Raw genomic sequence first — 24,237 nt, forward strand, 5'->3', positions numbered from 1 at the left:
CTGGCTTTGACGTCACACCTCCGCCCTCCGTTGTCCTGGACACGCCTGCGTTTCACTCACCACTCCCCGAAAACGGTCTCCAACGGTCCGGATCCGCCCATCCACGCCTCCTTCCTGTCAATCTTCTTAGCGGTCGCCGCTGCGATCGCTTCCGTCGGTAGGCGCGACGTAACCCGGTAACCCCTGTCGCCGGGCAATGTCGCGCACAGCAGCCGTCGCGCATGCGCATTCCGCACCCGTTCGCACCGCAGTGAAAAAAAACGCTGCGTGTGAACGGGTCGGAATGACCCCCTATATCCGGAAAGAAAAGTAAAAAATGCAGTTGTTAAAAGCATGCAAATTTTTAGTTAAGCAAGGCAGCACAGTTTCTTTCCATAGCATACAGTTCAGGTAGAGCTGTTTTCAAGCATAGAGTTCATGCAAACAGATGCTTTTTTAAAACATGGCCACATTCATTAGTAATTCGTGTACAAACGTTACCACGTCCTTCCTCCAAACTGGGGATTACTCCTGGACTCCCGTCTTTTGGTGCTTTAACCTTTTCTTTATAAAGCCATATCCGGAGGTGAGTATGTATCCAGTGTTTTTTAAGCAGGGTTCGCGGGACGTGGCAGCCCTCCGCTGGTTCAGGGGATGCTTATAATTATTATTATGTGACTCAGCCGTACCATGTCTCCTGCCACACAGTTTTGTACAAATATAAGTCTTAGAAGAATCACTTATATATTGAAAATATAATGCATGAGACACTTTTGCTGGCATTGCATGCAGAAGCATTGTGCGACTCGGGTGCTAACCTTGGAAAAAATGCAGAGGTTTGAGGACTAATACGAATATGAAAAGAAGGATGGGAGCGCAGGAATATTAAAATAAATTGAATGTAATTGCACAATTAAAATAGGTACACAGTAAATTTAATTCATTCATAAAAACACAAGAATTCTACAGTTCCAAATAGTGATTCAATAACTGAGCACTAGTGCCTCCTGACGGAATACATACGATGTCCCGGAGCCCAGAATGCTGACTGCCAAAATACTGACAGTGGCATCCCGGAAGTGAAAATCCAGACAGACCCCCGAAAACCTAAGCTAACCCTGATCCCTAACCCACGTTTCCTGCAGCCTGACCCTAACCCCCCCCCCCCACGCAGCCTGACCCTCTCCCCCCCCCCCCCCCCCCCCCAACCTAAACATAACCTGCAGCCTAACCTCCCCAGGGGAGGCCTAACTTCCCCCTACCCGCAGCCTAACCCTCCCACACGCGCACCCTAACTCTTACACCAGAACCTAAACCTACGTCCCCCCCATCCACGACTTACCAGTAGTGAAAGCCAGCGGCAGCTTATCGGGATTCCGAGATTCGGCATCCCGACGCCGTCATTTTAATTGATGTCGGGATGGCAGTATCTTAACTGCATCCCCTCCTGACACTTTATGAATATATTAGTATGCCAGACTTCAGAAGATATATTTTAGTATTATCTCCCAGATTATGGAAATCCAAATGATAGTACCTGTGCAAAGTCTGTTGAAACAATTTGCAACATGCAGCTTCAGTTGCAGTTTTGCTAAAATAGCAAAACTGCAACTGCTTGCGATCGCATGCTGGGGGCTGCCCAGCACAGGACAAGACCGGCAAACATGCTAATGGTGGCCAACGATGTGATCACAATTCAACTCAACTGCGAAGGCAGGACGCCGCTATGTTTCCCGTCGCAGTGGCAGCGTGTAACGTCATGCGGCCACCCCTGTTTCCAATGCCACGCCCTTGCAACCCCACATTGCTGCCCCTGCAGTGCTGTGTTGCCACCCCCGTGAACACCATCACATCAATGCAATGGGATCACATAGGCCAGCCCGCGCAGATCGGGACCTGCACGTGTGCACTGGTGCTAAAAATGGCTCAATGCAATCACAACGCATTAGTGGGCTGTGCTGAATAAGACCATATGTTCAGAGTTGTGTGTGTGTGTGTATATATATATATATATATATATATATATATATATATATATATAGTAAAATTACTAGCTTTATCTATGGTTAAGAAATGTGTTAAGGTACCTCACTGCACCTCTTGAACTTAATGGGGTTCTGCAGTTTCCTGCTGTATGTTTTGTATACAGGTGTGTGTGTATCTAAGAGCAATTACAAAATATATGTATTATTTGACAAAAAGACTTTGATAGAAAAAACAGAGAAGGAATCCAAAACGGTAAAGCAAAGGTTATAGTGGAAATGTCTATTCAGTAACTATTTTAGGCACAGTTAGTATTTATTATATGAGTTACAGCATATAAGAGCCCATTGCTATATGTTTTTCCTTAGTTATGCGGAACAGCTGGTTCTGTATCTCAAAGCAGCAGAACTTCTTTCAAATGGGCTGCAGACTGCTATGGAGCAAGTTAGGACAGGCAAACTGTGTCTCTCATCTACTGTTAAACAGGGTAAGTTTTTCTCTGTACACTTTGCATGTGTATATAGTACTGCAAGAACAAATAAATGTTTATCCAAAATCTGTTGGTTACTCTGCTGCATTACCTATTTTAGCACACCAAAGTAAAAGTGACATTTAATGCACAAGGCTTTAATCTCTGCTTGTGAGGTAGCGATAGTATGGACAGCTGCTGACAGCGTTATTTGGTTTAATGCTTTTTTTAGTGGTGAAGAAGTTGAACGAGCTGTACAAATCTTGTGTGTCTTCCTGTCATTGTCTGAATGTACGGCTCCAGAGGTTCTTCGCTGATAAACAGAAGCTGATGGATCGAATCAACAGCATCACAGCAGAAAAGCTCATCTTTAGCTATACTGTCCAGATGGTGAGCGGCATCAAAACCACTGCAGACATATGTAGACTATTCAATTACTTCATACTCACTTATGCTTCAAAATCCCAGCCTAATTTGTAGGCACAAGTCTGTGACTGAAGCACCCCGCATCTGGTATACTATTTCCTGATGCAGAGCAACTTACAGCCACGAAAATATCATGTGTAAAAGTCCGTTTCATGATTTAAAGAGGATTGCGTTTAATCACAGACAGACATAATAATAACAGACCTTACATATTTACTTTCTGTTTTGTCTGGAAAAGTGATAATCTACACATTCACTGTACACCTACAGAAAGTGTATCATCTGCTTCAAACTGAATCAGTGTTGTGTCTGCAGGTGCAGTCCGCAGCCCTGGATGAAATGTTTCACCATCGGGAAGATTGCGTGCAGCGATATCACAAAGCTCTGCTATTGATGGACGGATTGCTGAACTTTATGACTGAACAGGGAGATATAGAGAACATCAGCAAATGTAAGTCTGCTTGTTATCAGTATTTGATCCTATGATGCCATGTGGTGTACAGAGCCACATTGGTGCACAGAGAAAGCAAGTCTTAGGAGCACGGGCTGCAGAAAGCAGGAGCTGTGGGGTCCAGGAAAGTGATCTGGGAGGTTAGAAGAGAAACTCTTGGCTCTTCTTGTCTGTTGATTTGATAGAATAATGTACACAGAATACCAGAACAGAGATTGTGGCTATCCAATCTAAATGTGTTTGAGTGATAGAAATAAGGTATGGGGTCTATTTACTAAGCCTTGAATGGAGATAAAGTACCAGCCAGTCAGCTCCTAACTATCATGTTACAGGCTGTGTTTAAAAAATGACAGCTAGGAGCTGATTGGCTGGTACTTTATCTCTGTCCACTTTATCTCCATCCAAGGCTTAGTAAATAGACCTTGGTGGTTGACAAAGATAAAGCTACTTGTACAAGGGTTCCTCACTCACAGATATACCATACATCTCTGGGGAGCTGAAGAAACATCATATTCCCACCTGCTTTTGGCAAACCCCTCCATCCTACTGGTAGTCATCCTGAGTCAGATACTCACCACCAGTATACACATGGACGTTAGAAAAGCTCTGTGAAATATAGTGGCGTTATAGATTGATAAAATTTAATTAGTCAGGAGATGGAACTTTTGACATACTGAATAAATGAATACTACATTTTCCTTTCTCTTAATAAAAAGGTCTACAGATGTGTCCACTGACATCTAGCCTCCCTGCACGTTAAACAGCCCTTCTAGTCACGCCATGCCGTGATGTGACTTGGTAGCACTGAGTGTCTTTTCGTTCGACTTTTTCCATTAAACTGCATCTTATTTGCAAAACAATGCAAATAGGACGCACAAGCAAATTTATGCTGATTAAAATATGTGGCATGTCTTATGATTCGGAGAGGATACCTGAACTAAGTGACGCAGAAGTCTGGGTATGTGTTACGAGGACAACACTGTATGAGGGCTACCAGGTGACGCTCACAATTACACTTGCCCAGCAGCCCTTTAGCCTCCTGCAATGCTAGTATTCACCTTAAGCAGCTGCCTTTCCAGGGTGAGTTAGGTACTCAGATGCCGCCAGGGCATACGGATGGACAAGGCGACTATTGGAGGCTGGGCAAGAGTAAGGTATAGTGCAGGGAGACGCTCACAGGATGCAACCTATATAAAGTGCCCGATACACAAACTGATATTAGTGACAGAATGTATGTGAGTGCAACAATGCACAGGGTGGTATTAGCAACTAAATATTAACTGTATATGAATGCAACAATGCACAAGATGGTATTAGCAACTAAACACAGACTGTATGTGAATGCAACAATGCACAGGGCGGTATTAGCAACTAAGTATAAATTGTGTATTAATACAACAATGCACAAGATGGTATTAGCAACTAAACATAAACTGTATGTGAATGCAACAATGCATACGGTGGTATAAGCAACTAAGTACAAGCAATAAATAACTTACCTGTGAGTCCCTTAAGGAACTTGGCAGAGCAAAGCAAAGTACAGATAATAAGATAACTTAGCTGCAGGAGTCCCCTGAATTCCAGGCAAGGCAAGGAAAGGCTGGAACTGGAGCTTGTCTGAATGGACTCCCAGACTTGGTCTCACATACACAGTCAGGAGCTCAGGAAACACCGGTAATGTACTGGGGATTCTATCAGGACAGGGTACACGGGATTCAAACAAGACTGGGTATCACAAGTAATGTAATAGCACTAACTGCACTGGTTCAAGATACCACCATAGGACAGGGACCAAAACCGGGTACAAACAGAAATAAGAACCTATATCCAGGCGTCAGGTAAAAGACAAGCTGGGTAATAAAGGGAGGCACTTCCAATCAGAACAGCCAGAGGAAATACAATGCAGCTGGACAACTAGGCACACAGAGGCAAACTACTAATTATACAGCAGCTGAGGCTGAACACAGGGAAACTCTTTAAAGAAGCCTTATTATCTGACAGGTGAGACTGCACAGGCCACATATGAGACTGCACAGGCCACACATGCAGTTACACAGACCCGCCAAAGGCAGCCCGCAACAGTGCACCAAACAAGTACATGAGAAAACCTGGGATGATAACAGAAACACAACAGACTCACAACAAACAGAATGCAAGCTGCATTCGCAGCTTGTAACAGCATGCCTATATTCTGTATGTGACAGCAGCTGTATCTGCATACAAAATGCTTCCTAGAAAACACTGTAGCGTACCATTTCATATGCAGATACAGCCGCAGTCGCACACAGATTATAGGCATGCCGCATATAATTTTAATCAGCAGAGTCTGCTTGTGCATCTGATTCACATAGTGATGCTAATAAGATTGCAAAATTATGTTTAACGTTGTAGTTATCTTACATGGATGAGTTATGCCCTAGCATGGTAAAAACATTGGAGCTTATTAGTTACTATAGAGATAAATTCAGAAAACATGACATGTTTTGGGAACTTGAAGGGCCGGAAATTGAGAGAACCTGATATACAGATGTGTCCATATACATCTTGCCTCAATACACCACACATCGGGAGACAGGTACTGTGCAACTCTGTTAGCATTGGGCATCTTTTTTTACAACATGGTAATTTTAGGGTCTACTTACTAAGCCTTTGGAGATAAAATGGACAGAGATAAAGTACCAGCCTATCCGCTCCTGTCACGTCACATGCTGTGTTTGAAAAATGACATTTAGGAGCTGGTTGGTACTTTATCTCCATCCAGTTAATCTCCGTCCAATGCTTAGTAAATAGACCCCTAAGTTACTAAAATATTTTACTGTGTGTGTCATAAAATTACTGCTTATGCAGAACAACAGATGACACCTGGGACTTCTGTATCCTGTATAAAAGCACATGCTTACCGCTTCATGTTTTATATGGTCAGAGAGCTCATCCGAAATGTTTAATATCCTTATTTCTCTATCGTCCTAAGTGGATGCTGGGGTTCCTGAAAGGACCATGGGGAATAGCGGCTCCGCAGGAGACAGGGCACAAAAAAGTAAAGCTTTTACCAGATCAGGTGGTGTGCACTGGCTCCTCCCCCTATGACCCTCCTCCAGACTCCAGTTAGATTTTGTGCCCGAACGAGAAGGGTGCAATCTAGGTGGCTCTCCTAAAGAGCTGCTTAGAGAAAGTTTAGCTTAGGTTTTTTACTTTACAGTGAGTCCTGCTGGCAACAGGATCACTGCAACGAGGGACTTAGGGGAGAAGTAGTGAACTCACCTGCGTGCAGAGTGGATTTGCTGCTTGGCTACTGGACACTAGCTCCAGAGGGACGATCACAGGTACAGCCTGGATGGTCACCGGAGCCGCGCCGCCGGCCCCCTTGCAGACGCTGAAGAGAGAAGAGGTCCAAAATCGGCGGCTGAAGACTCCTGAGTCTTCATAAAGGTAGCGCACAGCACTGCAGCTGTGCGCCATTTTCCTCTCAGCACACTTCACACAACAGTCACTGAGGGTGCAGAGCGCTGGGGGGGGCGCTCTGAGAGGCAAATAAAAACCTTATTAGAGGCAAAAAATACCTCACATATAGCCCACAGAGGCTATATGGAGATATTTAACCCCTGCCTAACTTCAAAAATAGCGGGAGACGAGCCCGCCGTAAAAGGGGCGGGGCCTATCTCCTCAGCACACAGCGCCATTTTCTCTCACAGAAAAGCTGGAGAGAAGGCTCCCAGGCTCTCCCCTGCACTGCACTACAGAAACAGGGTTAAAACAGAGAGGGGGGGCACTGATTTTGGCGATATTGTATATATATAAAAGATGCTATAAGGGAGAAACACTTATATAAGGTTGTCCCTATATAATTATAGCGTTTTTGGTGTGTGCTGGCAGACTCTCCCTCTGTCTCCCCAAAGGGCTAGTGGGTCCTGTCCTCTGTCAGAGCATTCCCGGTGTGTGTGCTGTGTGTCGGCACGTGTGTGTCGACATGTATGAGGACGATGTTGGTGAGGAGGCGGAGAAATTGCCTGTAATGGTGATGTCACTCTCTAGGGAGTCGACACCGGAATGGATGGCTTATTTAGAGAATTACGTGAGAATGTCAACACGCTGCAAGGTCGGTTGACGACATGAGACGGCCGACAATCTATTAGGACCGGTCCAGGCGTCTCAGAAACACCGTCAGGGGTTTTAAAAACGCCCATTTACCTCAGTCGGTCGACACAGACACAGACACGGACACTGAATACAGTGTCGACGGTGAATAAACAAACGTATTTCTCATTAGGGCCACACGTTAAGGGCAATGAAGGAGGTGTTACGTGTTTCTGATACTACAAGTACCACAAGAAAGGGTATTATGTGGGAGTGGAAAAAACTACCTGTAGTTTTTCCTGAATCAGATAAAATAAAATGAAGTGTGTGATGATGCGTAGGGTTACCCCGATAGCAAATATTGGCGTTATACCCTTTCCCGCCAGAAATTAGGGTACGTTGGGAAACACCCCTTAGGGTGATAAGGCGCTCACACGCTTATCAAGTGGCGTTACCGTCTCCAGATACGGCCGCCCTCAAGGAGCCAGCTGATAGGAAGCTGGAAAAATATCCTAAAAAGTATATACACACATACGGTGGTTATACTGCGACCAGCGATCGCCATCAGCCTGGAGATGCAGTGCTGGGTTGGCTTGGTCGGATTCCCTGACTGAAAATATTTTATTCATGTAGAGCATTTAATAGGATGCATTCTATATATATGTATGTGAGATGCACAGAGGGATATTTGCTCTCTGGCATCAAGATAAGTGCGTTGTCCATATCTCCCAGAAGATGTCAGGGACACGACAGTGGTCAGGTGATACAGATCCCATACGGCAGATGGAAGTATTGCTGTATAAAGGGAAGGAGTTATTTGGGGGTCGGTCCATCGGACCTGGGGACCACAGCAACAGCTGGGAAATCCAACCTTTTTTACCCCAAGTTACATCTCAGCTAAAAAAGACACCGTCTTTTCAGCCTCAATCTTTCCTTTCCCATGAGGGCATGCAGGCAAAAGGCCAGTCATATCTGCCCAGACATAGAGGTAAGGGAAGTAGACTGCAGCAGGCAGCCCTTTCCCAGGAAAAGAAGCCCTCCACCGCGTCTGCCAAGTCCTCAGCATGACGCTGGGGCCGTGCAAGCGGACTCAAGGTGGGGGGGTAGTCTCAAGAGTCTCAGGGCGCAGTGGGATCACTCGCAAGTTGACCCCTAGATCGTACGAGTATTATCCCAGGGGTAAAGATTGGAGAGTCGAGACATCTTCTCCTCGCAGGTTCCTGAAGTCTGCTTTACCAACGGCTCCCTCCGACAGGGAGGCAGCATTGGAAACAATTCACAAGCTGTATATCCAGCAGGTGATAATCAAAGTACCCCTCCTACGACAAGGAAAAGGGTATTATTTTTCCACACTATATTGTGGTACTGAAGCCAGACGGCTTGGTGACACATAGTCTAAATCTAAAATGTTTTGAACACTTACATAAAAGGTTCAAATCGAGATAAAGTCACTCAGAGCAGTGATAGCGAACCGGAAAAAAGGGGACTATATGGTGTCCCTGGACATCAAGGATTACCTCCATGTCCAAATTTTGTCCTTCTCATCAAGGGTACCTCTGGTTCGTGGTACAGAACTGTCAATATCAGTTTCAGACGATGCCGTTTGAATTATCCACGGCACCCCGGGCCTTTTTACCAAGGTAATGGCCGAAAAGATGTTTCTTCAAAGAAAAAAGGCATCTAAATTATCCCTTACTTGCACGACCTAAAAAGGGCAAGTTCCAGAGAACAGTTGGAGGTCGGAAGAGCACTATCTAAAGTAGTTCTTCGACGGCACGACTGGATTCTAAATATTCCAAGAATCGCAGCTGTTTTCCGACGATACGTCTGCTGTTCCTAGGAATGATTCTGGACACGGTTCAGAAAAAGGTTTTTCTTCCCGAGGAAAAAGCCAAGGAGTTATCCGACCTGTCAGGAACCTCCTAAAACCAGGAAAGGTGTCTGTACATCAATGCACAAGAGTCCTGGGAAAAATGGTGGCTTTTTACGAAGCAATTCCATTCGGCAGATTCCATGCAAGAATTTTCCAAAGGGATCTGTTGGACAAATGGTCAGGGTCGCATCCTCAGATGCACCTGCGAATAACCCTGTCGCCAAGGACAAGGGTATATCTTCTGTGGTGGTTGCAAAAGGCTCATCTATTGGAGGGCCGCAGATTCGGCATACAGGATTTGATCCTGGTGACCACGGACGCCAGCCTGAGAGGTTGGGGAGCAGTCACACAAGGAAGAAACTTCCAGGGGGTATGGACGAACCTGGAAAAGTCTCTTCACATAAACATTCTGGTACTAAGAGCAATCTAAAATGCTCTAAGCCAGGCGGAACCACTCCTGCAAGGAAAACCGGTGTTGATTCAGTCGGACAACATCACGGCGGTCGCCCATGTAAACAGACAGGGCGGCACAAGAAGCAGGAGTGCAATGGCAGAAGCTGCCAAGATTCTTCGCTGGGCGGAGAATCACGTAATAGCACTGTCAGCAGTGTTCTTCCCGGGCGTGGACAACTGGGAAGCAGACTTCCTCAGCAGACACGATATTCACCCGGGAGAGGGGGGTCTTCATCCAGAAGTCTTCCACATGCTAATAAACTGTTGGGAAAGACCAATGGTAGACATGATGGCGTCTCGCCTCAACAAGAAACTGGACAAGTATTGCGCCAGGTCAAGAGATCCACAGGCAATAGCTGTGGACGCACTGGTAACACCTTGGGTGTACAAATCAGTATATGTGTTTCCTCCTCTGCCTCTCATACCAAAGGTATTGAAGATTATACGGTGAGGAGGAGTAAGAACAATACTAGTGGCTCCGGATTGGCCAAGAAGGACTTGGTACCCGGAACTTCAAGAGTTGGTCACGGACGACCCGTGCCCTCTACTTCTGAGAAGGGACCTGCTACAACAGGGTCCCTGTCTCTTTCAAGACTTACCGCGGCTGCGTTTGACGGCATGGCGGTTGAACGCCAGATCCTAAAAGGGAAAGGCATTCCAGAAGAAGTCATTCCTACCTTGATTAAGGCAAGGAAGGAAGTCACCGCGAAACATTATCACCGCATTTGGCGAAAATATGTCGCGTGGTGCGAGGATCGGAGTGTTCCGACGGAGGAATTTCAACTGGGTCGTTTCCTACATTTCCTACAATCAGGATTGTCTATGGGTCTCAAATTGAGATCTATTAAGGTTCAAAGTGGCACCGTGGGATCTAAATGTAGTTTTAGATTTCCTCAAATCCCATTGGTTTGAACCATTGAAAAAGGTGGATTTTAAATATCTCACATGGAAAGTGACTATGTTACTGGCCCTGGCTTCCGCCAGGAGAGTATCTAAATTGGCGGCTTTATCTTATAAAAGCCCTTATCTAATCTTCCATTCGGATAGGGCAGAACTGAGGACTCGTCCGCATTTTCTCCCTAAGGTGGTATCAGCGTTTCACCTGAACCAACCTATTGTGGTGCCTGCGGCCACTGGCGACTTGGAGGACTCCAAGTTGTTGGACGTTGTCAGAGCCTTAAAAATATACATTTCAAGGACGGCTGAAGTCAGAAAATCTGACTCGCTGTTGATACTATATGCACCCAACAAGTTGGGTGCCCCTGCTTCTAAGCAGACGATTGCTCGTTGGATTTGTAACACAATTCAATTTGCTCATTCTGTGGCAGGCCTGCCACAGCCTAAATCTGTTAAGGCCCATTCCACAAGGAAGGTGGGCTCATCTTGGGCGGCTGCCCGAGGGGTCTCGGCATTACAATTCTGTCGAGCAGCTACGTGGTCGGGGGAAAACACGTTTGTAAAATTCTACAAATTTGATACCCTGGCAAAAGAGGACTTGGAATTCTCTCATTCGGTGCTGCAGAGTCATCCGCACTCTCCCGCCCGTTTGGGAGCTTTGGTATAATCCCCATGGTCCTTTCAGGAACCCCAGCATCCACTTAGGACGATAGAGAAAATAAGAATTTACTTACCGATAATTCTATTTCTCGGAGTCCGTAGTGGATGCTGGGCGCCCATCCCAAGTGCGGATTATCTGCAATACTGTACATAGTTATTGTTAACAAATTCGGGTTATATTGTTAAGGAGCCATCTTTAAGAGGCTCTTTCTGTTATCATACTGTTAACTGGGTTTAGATCACAAGTTGTACGGTGTGATTGGTGTGGCTGGTATGAGTCTTACCCGGGATTCAAATTGCCTCCCTTATTGTGTACGCTCGTCCGGGCACAGTACCTAACTGGAGTCTGGAGGAGGGTCATAGGGGGAGGAGCCAGTGCACACCACCTGATCTGGTAAAAGCTTTACTTTTTTGTGCCCTGTCTCCTGCGGAGCCGCTATTCCCCATGGTCCTTTCAGGAACCCCAGCATCCACTACGGACTCCGAGAAATAGAATTATCGGTAAGTAAATTCTTATTATTGCAGGAATAGTTGTGTAGTATCCCAGGAATAATTATATCTAATGACAATTTAATTTTTTATAGGTCACCTACTTTATTGATGCTATAAATGTTTTCTGTCTTTCCTCATAGGTAAACTCTGCATAGAACGCAGACTGGTTGCACTTCAGGGCAGTATTTGTGCATGAGCCATGTACCAGCCATCTTGTTTCCGGCTTACTTCAGAAGGAAAACACTCTATGCAGGGTTTTGGGTCGATGACAGACTTTCAGCCATCAAGATGAATCAACAGCAACTCATCATTAGCAAAGAGCTGTTTACTGTGGAAAATCAAGTTTCTCTTGAGTATAGGATGACCCCTAATTTGCTTCTCCTCCAACAATAAATCTTACTTGCTGAAAGCCCCCAGAAGGGCATACAACTATTCTTCAGTATGGATACCTCTCCTTGTGTAATGGCTGAATTATCAGGAGTGCTACATGGTCATGGAATTAGGACACCTCTCCTAATCAAGATGATGTGAAGATTTGCAGGTTTTTACTACCTGTAAAGAAAAAAATATATATGTGTGTGTGTGTGTGTGTTTTGTAGCAGAATATTACGGCCCAGCTGAAATGGAAGTGACGTAACAGAGGCCTGAACTCAGAAACTGGATGCACCTTGCTCGTCATGTGTTTCTTTATGCATCTGCCCGTGGTGTGATTTATCTCATCATCAGCTACTGGCAGCCAGGGGTGCAGACCTTTGTATATACTGTATATATAAGCAGCCCGCACCTTCCTTTCCTTAGACTTTCTGCAGACATCACTTTAAAATTTCTTTTTGCACAATTCCAATTAAGTGAAAGTCTCGCTAGTGACTCGTGGAACTAAGTCCTCTCCTTTAATGAGCACTATTACCATTCATGAATGGAGAGGATAACATGTATTCTGCACGAATCTCAACACCCACCAAGGAGGAAGATGGGGTAATCCCAATATTGTTTCTTTCCAAGGCTTGGAGCTAACAAGAATTTGTACAGAATGGATTCTCTCTCGCTAGCTTTATGTCAACCTAGCCACAGGCTTTGGTCTCATCCAGCAATTTCAAGAAACTGGGTTGTTGTCACTTAAAGTGCGTCCCATTATGATGTGCCTGAAGCTGGATACACAAACGTAACCATCACCCACTTCGGAAACTCCTCAGAGCTTTTTTTCTTGACACGTTTCTTAAAGCTATCCTGCGCATTTAATGTAACAAGTAAGCTATCTTGGAGCATACACTGTTTAAAGAGAGAGAGAGACTGCATTCTCTGGTAGCAGGTGGTACTGTTTCCAGTGAACAGGCAAAAGTGCAGTGCTGGTCAGTGTCATTTGGGCGTATGTTCTCTTTAAAAACAGATTTTATCTTGCACTTTATTAACAATGAACATTTGAGAACGCCAACCAAAGCTCGGAGAACATGCCATATTAATAATGCCAATGCATTAAGGTGGCACGTTTCTTCAGAATTTGGCATGAGGCTAAATGAAAGTTTGGCAGGTAATTATTAGCCAAGGTTTCTTCCCTAGTCTCCTTTCCTTTTGTAATACACTAACAGTGTATATACTTTAATGTACATAAAATATATATATATGTATATAATGTAGATTTTCCTGTAAATTGCAGTGCTGTCCCACATTGTCGCATTGTCTTCCTACCACCCGAGAACTTCGTTATCATTTGTAAGTTCGTATTCATCCACTTGTGTGCAACACAGAAAACAGTTGTTCAATCAGCGCTGCTGTCCCGTTTGTGCTTACACTGATGTCATAGATTGGAAGTACGACGCTGGTGTTGGCAAAAGCTCTTCATAGCATGACACCTGGCAGAATTATGGACCTGTATAATACCTCTAATAGGAGGATTTTACATTCTGTATGGCTGCTGCCACTAACACAGGGATGTTGCCACTTCAGAGCTCGCTTCCACCCTGGCACATGCAGTATGGTTCAAATAAGGATTAGTCTCTATGGATCCATGAAAGACTAGTGAGATATTATTATGGCCATAATAACAACACAGGAGGCAAAGTGACTCTGAATCATCAGCTGAGACCCTTACTGCTGTAATGGACAAAATAAACTAATTTTACGGTGGAAGCCTTTGGGATTTGCTGTTAGCTGCTGTTGTGTAATAAGGTCTCTGCTAAGATCCGGAAGTATTACTCCATAACTCATGGTTTACAGGTCTTTTTATGCAGTTTTGGTCAGAGGGTGAATAAGTACACCTTGGAGAAGGTAACATCACCTTGTATTGTCAAGCAAACCTGACTGATAATTAGAATCCAAATAAACATTAGAAGGTTAAATAGTATTTTATATTGTTGCCGCAATTGGAGGCTGTGGGGCAAACAGGACCCCAAATAACCTGTTTAAAAGTGCAGAGGGTAAAAGTGCAGAGGGTGGCCACTCTCAGTAGTGCAATTAATTGCAGCCTATTCATTTGAATAGTATACCCCGATAACGCTGCTTCTACAGTTTTGTTTCTCAATACTTGAAATGTTAATGTTTTTTGGTCAATAAGCATTAAATCCTGTGATGCTGAAAGAGACCTAGAAATTGATCAGTTTTCCAGGAGCAAAGCTTTTATTTTATTTTGTTGCTGTTATATATTAGAAGGCCTCTGGCTACAAGGGTTATGTTGCTGCGTTTTATTTGCCATTAGTTGGATTGCATTTTTTCTTTTTTACAGTTTGTGTTGTATGTTACGTTTCTTCAAAGATTAAGTATTTATTGCGTTAGCCAAAAACACATAAAATATAAATAAAAAACAAATCTGAGATGTACAAAAGTAAAAAAAAAAAGTGCCCTTTTGAACTAGTTTGCTACAATAGTCTTAATAGACTATTGTATAAGCAGGAAAATTATACTTTTCATTAAGCCTCTTACCTTTCAGGCTTGTAAAGGATAATCGAAAGTTGTTGTTCTGTTTCTTTATATGTGCTTTGTGTGGTATGTGAATAGGGTTGCCACCTGTTGTTAATGGCAAAACTAAACAGGTACATCACCAGTGCGGTAGGAAACAAGCGTATGTCATGCTGTAGCAGAAATAATATAATTAGTGTACTGTACCATATTAAATATGTAAATACTAGTGTATATGGCAAAAAAATTATGTTCTAATCATTCTGATAGCAGCCTAATGCAGAGCCCTAATATTGTGACAACAATGCAATCCAGCCCTCGCAGTGCAGTACAGAGCTTATTGTCATAGAAACAGACACCCATATTACTACTATACAGACCTCATTCTGGTGACTTTCTAGAACAGTACTTTTGTGTCCACTAAGACCTCAATGCTTTGCAGAGCTTATTCTGATGAGCACCAGGTAACATGTGGAGCTTATACTGATGATACCCCCCTGTACAATGCAGATGCTATTAAGGCATGTCCTTGCCACACTGAAATTAGTTTGCAATGTATATCCGTCACATCACATGTCACCACTACACCCAGGGCGTTGCAAAGCTTATTTTGGTGACCAGCTCCACTAGACGGTTAGAGTTGACATCTGGGCTGTGTTAAATTGGCAAAAACTTGACTTTGTGGCAAAGCCATTTATTGTGTATAAAGATAACAGAGCTAGGAAAGCAGGAATTTAGCTCCAGAAAAGGTACACCCTAACCCAGGTTACAGTATAGTTTCTGATGTGACCGATGTGCAGTGCACCCTTTACAGACGCCATGCCGACTAACAGGGACTATTCCCACTCCACGACACCCATAGAGTAGGAATACAACCTGTGGTGAGTGCAGCTCATCACCGAGCCCGCAGCGTAACAAGCATCTGTAAGCCGGGATTCCGACGCCGGTATGGTGACCGGTGGTCTCCTGACCACCAGTCACGCATACCAAACCTCTAATATAGATCTATGCCTGTTCCCTGCTTTACTAAAACCTGGACATTGAACAGGAAACCAGACGTGTCCTCTCACACTTGGACTGTCCAGATGAAAATTGGACAGGTGGCAACCCTATGTGTGAGTGTCCCCAAATAGAAAAATGTTGACAATATATGTTTGTTTGTTTTTTAAAGCCTTATTATTTCAGTGCAGGGCATTGTTTTAGTCTTTCTGGCAAACAGCTGCAGGTTGAGAGATAGGAGTGATGGGTCCCCTTCCTTTCTTTGTTGTGGAATCCAAAGTTAGCTTTCATGGCACAAACGTTTAGATCGACTCTGCTGGATTGAGTCTTGATTACCTTTCACTGGTTTGTTTCTGCCTCTTGTTATGGCTAAAAGGTTAATTTAATGATATTAGCCAGTTGCACATATAGAAGTTGCTTTTGAACTAGGCTTCCCAGCAAACTGCTTTCTAAACAGTTTTATTTGTGAAAATGTGTTTATTTAGATGCTTCAGTGAAGAACACTTGGTTACAAAAATATAAGATCGGATATATGCTTTTATAAAAAAATAAAAAAAACTTAGACCCAGTGGATAGTGCTTGAGATAAGATGTGTGCTTCTTGTTTTTTTATTTTCTTCCATTTAGTTTGTTGTGTGTTGCATTGATTTTCTTTTATTTGTATACCTTCAATAAAAAAAAAATGTAAAAATAAAAAAAGAAATAAAATTATTTGATCACTTTTTATACATTTTTTTCTTTTATTCATTTGTATAAAACATTTAAAAGAAAGTTGGCATATATGAAGCTAAAATATGTTCATTGTCACTCTGCATACACATTATAGCTCTTTAATTATAGCTGCTGTACTAGCCATTGTTCTAGCTAAAGCTGCAGGATTCAGTATATTTATTAACAAAAGTTCTTTATGGAAGTGAAAAAGATTTGTCACCCACAATACATATACTTGTTATAATTGTAAGCATCCAAACTTATATGTAAAAACACTGTTATTTCAATGAAAACTCCAAGTGAGGCATATATGGAATAAAAGCACTTAAGTGGAGTAAGTAGCAAGAGATTTAGTAAAACAGTAGTTAGCTACATATGATTTTCAGTCAAAGGGAGGGAATTAATTTGCGCTGTGTGCCCTCTGCTGGCCGTCTTTAGCAATGGGCATCTATCCGAGTTATTCAATTGTCTCTCTGTTAGATGCCCGCTAGCCGTAGCAGTCACATTTTTTCTCCCCATCATCCCCCCCGAGAGGTGCAAGAAAAAATGTGTTCAAAAGTCTGTAGTTTGGGCACCCAAAGTCCTGAGTTTGGACGCCCATTCAGGCTCTTTAGATGGGTTTAGCCGATTTGAGCTGACAGCTGACTTCACTGGCAGTGGGCATCTTATTGGAGCAATAATTAAATAGCTTCAATAGATGCCCACTGCTATAGATGCCCAGCAGGGGGCACTGTAAACAATTGAATCGACCCCACTGTATTACAGAGCACTTCCTCAGAAAATGTGTATAACTGAACATGGTCAGGTCCTCTCTAATCCAGACAAAGCTGCTGCTTTATTTATTACACCCCCTTTTATTCCTCCTGCATTTATCACCCTGTGATCTGGTTCAAACCAGAGTATTTCCCAGCAGTATTCTTACAGTGTTCAATTCCTTAAAGTCCCTTGGACAGATTTACTAAACCTTGGTGAATGATAAAGTGGAGGGAGAAACTACCCAACCAATCAGCTCCTAATTGTCATTTCTCTGACGTCCTAGTGATGCTGGGAACTCCGTAAGGACCATGGGGAATAGACGGCCCCGCAGGAGACTGGGCACATCTAAAGAAAGAATTAGGACTATCTGGTGTGCACTGGCTCCTCCCCCTATGACCCTCCTCCAAGCCTCAGTTAGATTTCTGTGCCCGGCTGAGCTGGATGCACACTAGGGGCTCTCCTGAGCTCCTAGAAAGAAAGTATAATTTAGGTTTTTTATTTTACAGTGAGACCTGCTGGCAACAGGCTCACTGCACCGAGGGACTAAGGGGAGAAGAAGCGAACCTACCTAAGTGGTGGTAGCTTGGGCTTCTTAGGCTACTGGACACCATTAGCTCCAGAGGGATCGCACACAGGACCCGACCTCGTTGTCCGTTCCCGGAGCCGCGCCGCCGTCCCCCTTACAGAGCCAGAAGCAAGAAGGTCCGGAAAATCGGCGGCTGAAGACTTCTGTCTTCTCCAAGGTAGCGCACAGCACTGCAGCTGTGCGCCATTGCTCCTCATGCACACCACACACTGCGGTCACTGATGGGTGCAGGGCGCTGGGGGGGGGCGCCCTGAGTAGCAATAAATAACACCTTGGCTGGCAAACTGACACCATATATAGCCCCAGAGGCTATATAGGTGTATATTAACCCCTGCCAGAAATCTTAAAATTGCGTGAGAAAGCCAGCCGAAAAAGGGGGCGGAGCCATCTCCCTCAGCACACTGGCGCCATTTTCCCTCACAGCTCCGCTGGAAGGATCGCTCCCTGGCTCTCCCCTGCAGTCCTGCACTACAGAAAGGGTAAAAAAGAGAGGGGGGGCACAAATTTAGGCGCAGTATAATATATATGCAGCTATAAGGGGAAAACACACTTTATAGGTGATATCCCTGTGGTATATAGCGCTCTGGTGTGTGCTGGCATACTCTCCCTCTGTCTCCCCAAAGGGCTTTGTGGGGTCCTGTCCTCTGTCAGAGCATTCCCTGTGTGTGTGCTGTGTGTCGGTACCGCTGTGTCGACATGTATGATGAGGAAAATGATGTGGAGGCAGAGCAAATGCCTGTAAGTGTGTTGTCACCCCCTGAAGGGTCGACACCTGTGTGGATGGACTTATGGAAGGAATTACGTGACAGTGTCAGCTCCTTACATAAAAGGTTTGACGACATAGGACAGCCGGCTACTCAGCTTGTGACTGTTCCAGCGTCTCAAATGTCATCAGGGGCTTTAATGTTCGGTGAGAGAAAACTCCCAGTAGTTTTTCCTGCATCTGAGGAATTAAATGAGGTGTGTGCGGAAGCCTGGACTTCCCCCGATAAGAAATTGATCATTTCTAAACGGTTATTGGCAGCGTACCCTTTCCCGCCAGAGGATAGGTCACGTTGGGAAACATCCCCTAGGGTAGATAAAGCGCTTACACGTTTATCAAAACAGGTGGCACTACCGTCTCCGGATACGGCCGCCCTAAAGGATCCTGCCGATAGAAAGCAGGAAGCTACCCTAAAAGCTATATATACACACACGGGCATTATATTGCGACCAGCGATTGCATCAGCATGGATGTGCAGTGCTGCTGCCGCGTGGTCAGATTCCCTGTTGGATAATATTGATACCCTGGATAGGGACAATATTTTGCTGACAGTAGAGCATATAAAAGACGCTGTCTTATACATGCGTGATGCACAGAGGGATATTTGTCGGCTGGCATCAAAAATAAGTGCAATGTCCATTGCCGCCAGAAGGGGGTTATGGACTCGGCAGTGGTCAGGTGATGCCGATTCAAAAAGGCACATGGAAGTTTTGCCTTATAAGGGGGTGGAACTGTTTGGGGATGGTCTGTCAGACCTCGTTTCCACAGCTACGGCTGGGAAATCGACATTTTTGCCACAAGCTACCCCACAGCAAAAGAAAGCACCGTATTATCAAGTACAGTCCTTTCGGTCCCAAAAACACAAGAGGGCTCGAGGCGCGTCCTTTCTGCCGAGAGGAAAAGGTAGAGGGAAAAAGCTGCAGCATACAGCCAGTTCCCAAGAGCAAAAGTCCTCCCCCGCGTCCGGTAAGTCCACAGCATGACGCTGGGGCTTCACAGGCGGACCCGGGTACGGTGGGGGCCCGTCTCAGAAATTTCAGCACACAGTGGGCTCTCTCACAGGTGGATCCCTGGACCCTTCAAGTAGTATCTCAGGGGTACAGGCTGGAATTCGAGACGTGTCCCCCCCCCCCCCCCGCCGTTCTCTAAAATCTGCCTTACCAGCAACTCCCTCTGCCAGGGAGGCAGTGTTGGTGGCTATCCAAAAACTGTATTCACAGCAAGTGATTGTCAAGGTACCCCTCCTTCAGCAAGAAAAGGGTTACTATTCCACAATGTTTGTGGTACCGAAACCGGACGGTTCGGTGAGACCCATCTTAAATTTAAAAGCCTTGGACACTTATATCAAAAGGTTCAAGTTCAAGATGGAATCGCTCAGGGCGGTTATTGCGAGCCTGGACGAGGGGGATTACATGGTCTCCCTGGACATCAAGGATGCGTACCTACATGTCCCCATTTACCCCCCTCACCAGGAGTACCTCAGATTTGTGGTACAGGACTGTCACTATCAGTTCCAGACGCTGCCGTTTGGGTTATCCACGGCACCGAGGGTCTTTACCAAGGTAATGGCCGAAATGATGATACTCCTTTGCAAGAAGGGAGTTTTAATTATCCCGTACTTGGACGATCTCCTGATAAAGGCGAGGTCCAAAGAACAGTTGGTAGTGGGGCTAGCACTTTCTCGGGAAGTGCTACAACAGCACGGCTGGATTCTCAATATTCCAAAGTCACAGCTGGTCCCGACGACACGTCTTCTGTTCCTGGGAATGATTCTGGACACAGACCAGAAAAAAGTGTTTCTTCCAGTGGAAAAAGCCGAGGAGTTGTCATCTCTAGTCAGAGACCTCCTAAAACCGGGACAGGTGTCGGTACATCAATGCACACGAGTCCTGGGAAAAATGGTAGGTTCGTACGAAGCAATTCCATTCGGAAGGTTCCACGCAAGGACTTTCCAGTGGGACCTGTTGGACAAATGGTCCGGGTCCCATCTCCAGATGCAACAGCGGATAACCCTGTCGGCAAGGACCAGGGTGTCGCTGCTGTGGTGGCTGCAGAGGGCTCATCTACTAGAGGGCCGCAGATTCGGAATACAGGACTGGGTCCTGGTGACCATGGATGCCAGCCTTCGGGGCTGGGGGGCAGTCACACAGGGAAGAAATTTCCAAGGACTGTGGTCAGATCAGGAGATTTCGTTTCACATAAATATTCTGGAGCTAAGGGCCATCTACAATGCCCTAAGCCAAGCAAGGCCCCTGCTTCAGAACCAGTCGGTACTGATCCAATCAGACAACATCACGGCGGTCGCCCATGTAAACAGACAGGGCGGCACAAGAAGCAGGAGGGCAATAGCAGAAGCCACAAGGATTCTCCGATGGGCGGAAAATCATGTGTTAGCACTGACAGCAGTGTTCATTCCGGGAATGGACAACTGGGAAGCAGACTTCCTCAGCAGGCACGACCTCCACCCGGGAGAATGGGGACTTCATCCAGAAGTCTTCCAAATGCTGGTAAACCGGTGGGAAAGACCACAGGTGGACATGATGGCGTCCTGCCTCAACAAAAAGCTAAAAAGATATTGCGCCAGGTCAAGGGACCCTCAGGCGATCGCTGTGGACGCTCTAGTAACACCGTGGGTATACCAGTCGGTTTATGTGTTTCCTCCTCTGCCTCTCATTCCCAAGGTACTGAGAATAATACGAAGGCGAGGAGTGAAAACTATACTCGTGGTTCCGGATTGGCCAAGAAGAGCTTGGTACCCGGAACTTCAAGAGATGCTTTCAGAGGACCCTTGGCCTCTGCCGCTCAGACAGGACCTGCTGCAGCAGGGGCCCTGTCTGTTCCAAGACTTACCGCGGCTGCGTTTGACGGCATGGCGGTTGAACACCGGATCCTGAAGGAAAAGGGTATTCCGGAGGAAGTCATTCCTACCCTGATCAAAGCCAGGAAGGATGTCACCGCAAACCATTATCACCGCATTTGGCGAAAATATGTTGCTTGGTGTGAGGCCAGGAAGGCCCCAACGGAGGAATTTCAACTGGGTCGATTCCTGCATTTCCTGCAAACAGGGGTGACGTTGGGCCTCAAATTGGGGTCCATTAAGGTCCAGATTTCGGCCTTGTCGATTTTCTTCCAGAAAGAACTGGCTTCCCTGCCTGAAGTTCAGACTTTTGTCAAGGGAGTTCTGCATATTCAGCCTCCTTTTGTGCCCCCAGTGGCACCTTGGGATCTCAATGTGGTTTTGGAGTTCCTGAAATCACATTGGTTTGAACCACTTAAGACTGTGGATTTGAAATATCTCACGTGGAAAGTGGTCATGCTGTTGGCCCTGGCTTCGGCCAGGCGTGTGTCAGAATTGGCGGCTTTGTCCTATAAAAGCCCTTATCTGATTTTCCATATGGATAGGGCAGAATTGAGGACTCGTCCTCAGTTTCTCCCGAAGGTGGTATCAGCGTTTCACTTGAACCAGCCTATTGTGGTGCCTGCGGCTACTGGGAACTTGGAGGATTCCAAGTTACTGGACGTAGTCAGGGCCCTGAAAATTTATGTTTCCAGGACGGCTGGAGTCAGGAAAACTGACTCGCTGTTTATCCTGTATGCACCCAACAAACTGGGTGCTCCTGCTTCTAAGCAGACTATTGCGCGCTGGATTTGTAGCACTATTCAGCTGGCGCATTCTGCGGTAGGACTACCGCAGCCTAAATCTGTAAAAGCCCATTCCACAAGGAAGGTGGGCTCATCTTGGGCGGCTGCCCGAGGGGTCTCGGCTTTACAACTTGCCGAGCTGCTACTTGGTCAGGGGCAAACACGTTTGCAAAATTCTACAAATTTGATACCCTGGCTGAGGAGGACCTGGAGTTCTCTCATTCGGTGTTGCAGAGTCGTCCGCACTCTCCCGCCCGTTTGGGAGCTTTGGTATAATCCCCATGGTCCTTACGGAGTTCCCAGCATCCACTAGGAAGTCAGAGAAAATAAGAATTTACTCACCGGTAATTCTATTTCTCGTAGTCCGTAGTGGATGCTGGGCGCCCATCCCAAGTGTGGATTGTCTGCAATACTTGTAAATAGTTATTGTTACACAAATCGGGTTATTATTGCGAGCCATCTGTTCAGAGGCTCCTTTTGTTATCATACTGTTAACCGGGGTTCCTATCACGAGTTATACGGTGTGATTGGTGTGGCTGGTATGAGTCTTACCCGGGATTCAAAATCCTTCCTTATTGTGTCAGCTCTTCCGGGCACAGTGTCCTAACTGAGGCTTGGAGGATGGTCATAGGGGGAGGAGCTAGTGCACACCAGATAGTCCTAATTCTTTCTTTAGATGTGCCCAGTCTCCTGCGGAGCCGTCTCTTCCCCATGGTCCTTACGGAGTTCCCAGCATCCACTAAGGACTACGAGAAATAGAATTACCGGTGAGTAAATTCTTATTTTTTCAAATACAGGCCCTCATTCCGAGTTGATCGGTCGCAAGGCGAATTTAGCAGAGTTACACACGCTAAGCCGCCGCCTACTGGGAGTGAATCTTAGCTTCTTAAAATTGCGACCGATGTATTCGCAATATTGCGATTACTAACTACTTAGCAGTTTCAGAGTAGCTTCAGACTTACTCTGCCTGTGCGATCAGTTCAGTGCTTGTCGTTCCTGGTTGACGTCACAAACACACCCAGCGTTCGCCCAGGCACTCCCACCGTTTCTCCGGCCACTCCTGCGTTTTTTCCGGAAACTGTAGCGTTTTCAGCCACACGCCCCTGAAACGCCGTGTTTCCGCCCAGTAACACCCATTTCCTGTCAATCACATTACGTTCGCCGGAGCGATGAAAAAGCCGTGAGTAAAATTACTTTCTACATAGCAAAGTTACTTGGCGCAGTCGCAGTGCGAACATTGCGCATGCGTACTAAGCGGATTTTCATTGCGATGCGATGAAAAATACCGAGCGAACAACTCGGAATGAGGGCCACAGCCTGTAACATGGCAGCAGGTTGCCGGATTGATGCAACCCATTTCCCGTTCACACTGTATGGACGGGTGACACCTGGAGATCATCTGATATCCAAGTGCCGCCTCCGCACACGTCACTGCTTATGCCACCAACCCCGCAATATGCCGTGCTGGGGATGCTTGTGTGAAAGGAGCCTCAGCGGGTTGCACCTCGGAAGCACCCGTGTATGGCTCCCGCGTGCAACCTGTTATATGCGGTCTGACAGGGGTATTAGTGGCTGACTCTGAATGACTGAACTGAGAGACTGGCCGCTAGTGTTTTCCCGCCTTTTTACACAGCATCAGCAGCTGTGCCAATCAGACATGCTGAGCTGAAAGGAGCCTCCCAAACAATCCCGACACTGAAGTGGAGACACATCTGCAGAGGGTATCCAGATGATTGATGATAGATTGACAATGTATGCACGTCACCATTATGGTGGCCAATCCCGGAATCGGCGGGATCCCGGGATTTAGGCCCAAAAATGGCCGAGATTCAATCCCGGGATTGGAAGCTCCAATCCCGGGGATTGAGGGATCAGCGTTGAGCGTCCACAGGACGCTCAAACGCTGCCCGGCTTCCTGCTTCCGGGTCCCCAGCGCAGCTTGAGAGGTCACGCTGCGCTGTTAGCTGCTGGTGGGAGACGCCAGCAGCGTTCACACGATGTTCCCTGCCCGCCCGCCCCTGGTATATGTTGAGTAATATGTGCGGGGCGAGGGGGCGGCCACCTAGGTAAAAGCCAATTTCGGGTATCTCGGGAATCCCGGGATTGGCCATTTTTCAATCCCGATACCCAGG

At 45.9% G+C, this 24,237-nt stretch overlaps 1 protein-coding gene across 2 annotated transcripts in view; it reads left to right on the forward strand.

Moving 5' to 3' along the window:
• The window catches only part of ULK1 (unc-51 like autophagy activating kinase 1), a 180,583-nt gene extending 164,212 nt beyond the window's left edge, over nt 1-16,371 (forward strand). For both annotated transcript variants that reach the window (XM_063964660.1, XM_063964661.1), the window contains exons 25-28: nt 2,331-2,449; nt 2,664-2,821; nt 3,173-3,308; nt 11,898-16,371. In XM_063964660.1, the coding sequence (XP_063820730.1) occupies nt 2,331-2,449; nt 2,664-2,821; nt 3,173-3,308; nt 11,898-11,953 (469 nt within the window). In that variant the 3' untranslated portion in view covers nt 11,954-16,371. The remainder of the gene's footprint in view (nt 1-2,330; nt 2,450-2,663; nt 2,822-3,172; nt 3,309-11,897) is intronic.
• The last annotated feature ends 7,866 nt before the right edge of the window (nt 16,372-24,237 follow it).

The sequence above is a fragment of the Pseudophryne corroboree genome, chromosome 1, assembly GCF_028390025.1.
Source record: "Pseudophryne corroboree isolate aPseCor3 chromosome 1, aPseCor3.hap2, whole genome shotgun sequence".
Lineage (NCBI taxonomy): Eukaryota > Metazoa > Chordata > Amphibia > Anura > Myobatrachidae > Pseudophryne > Pseudophryne corroboree.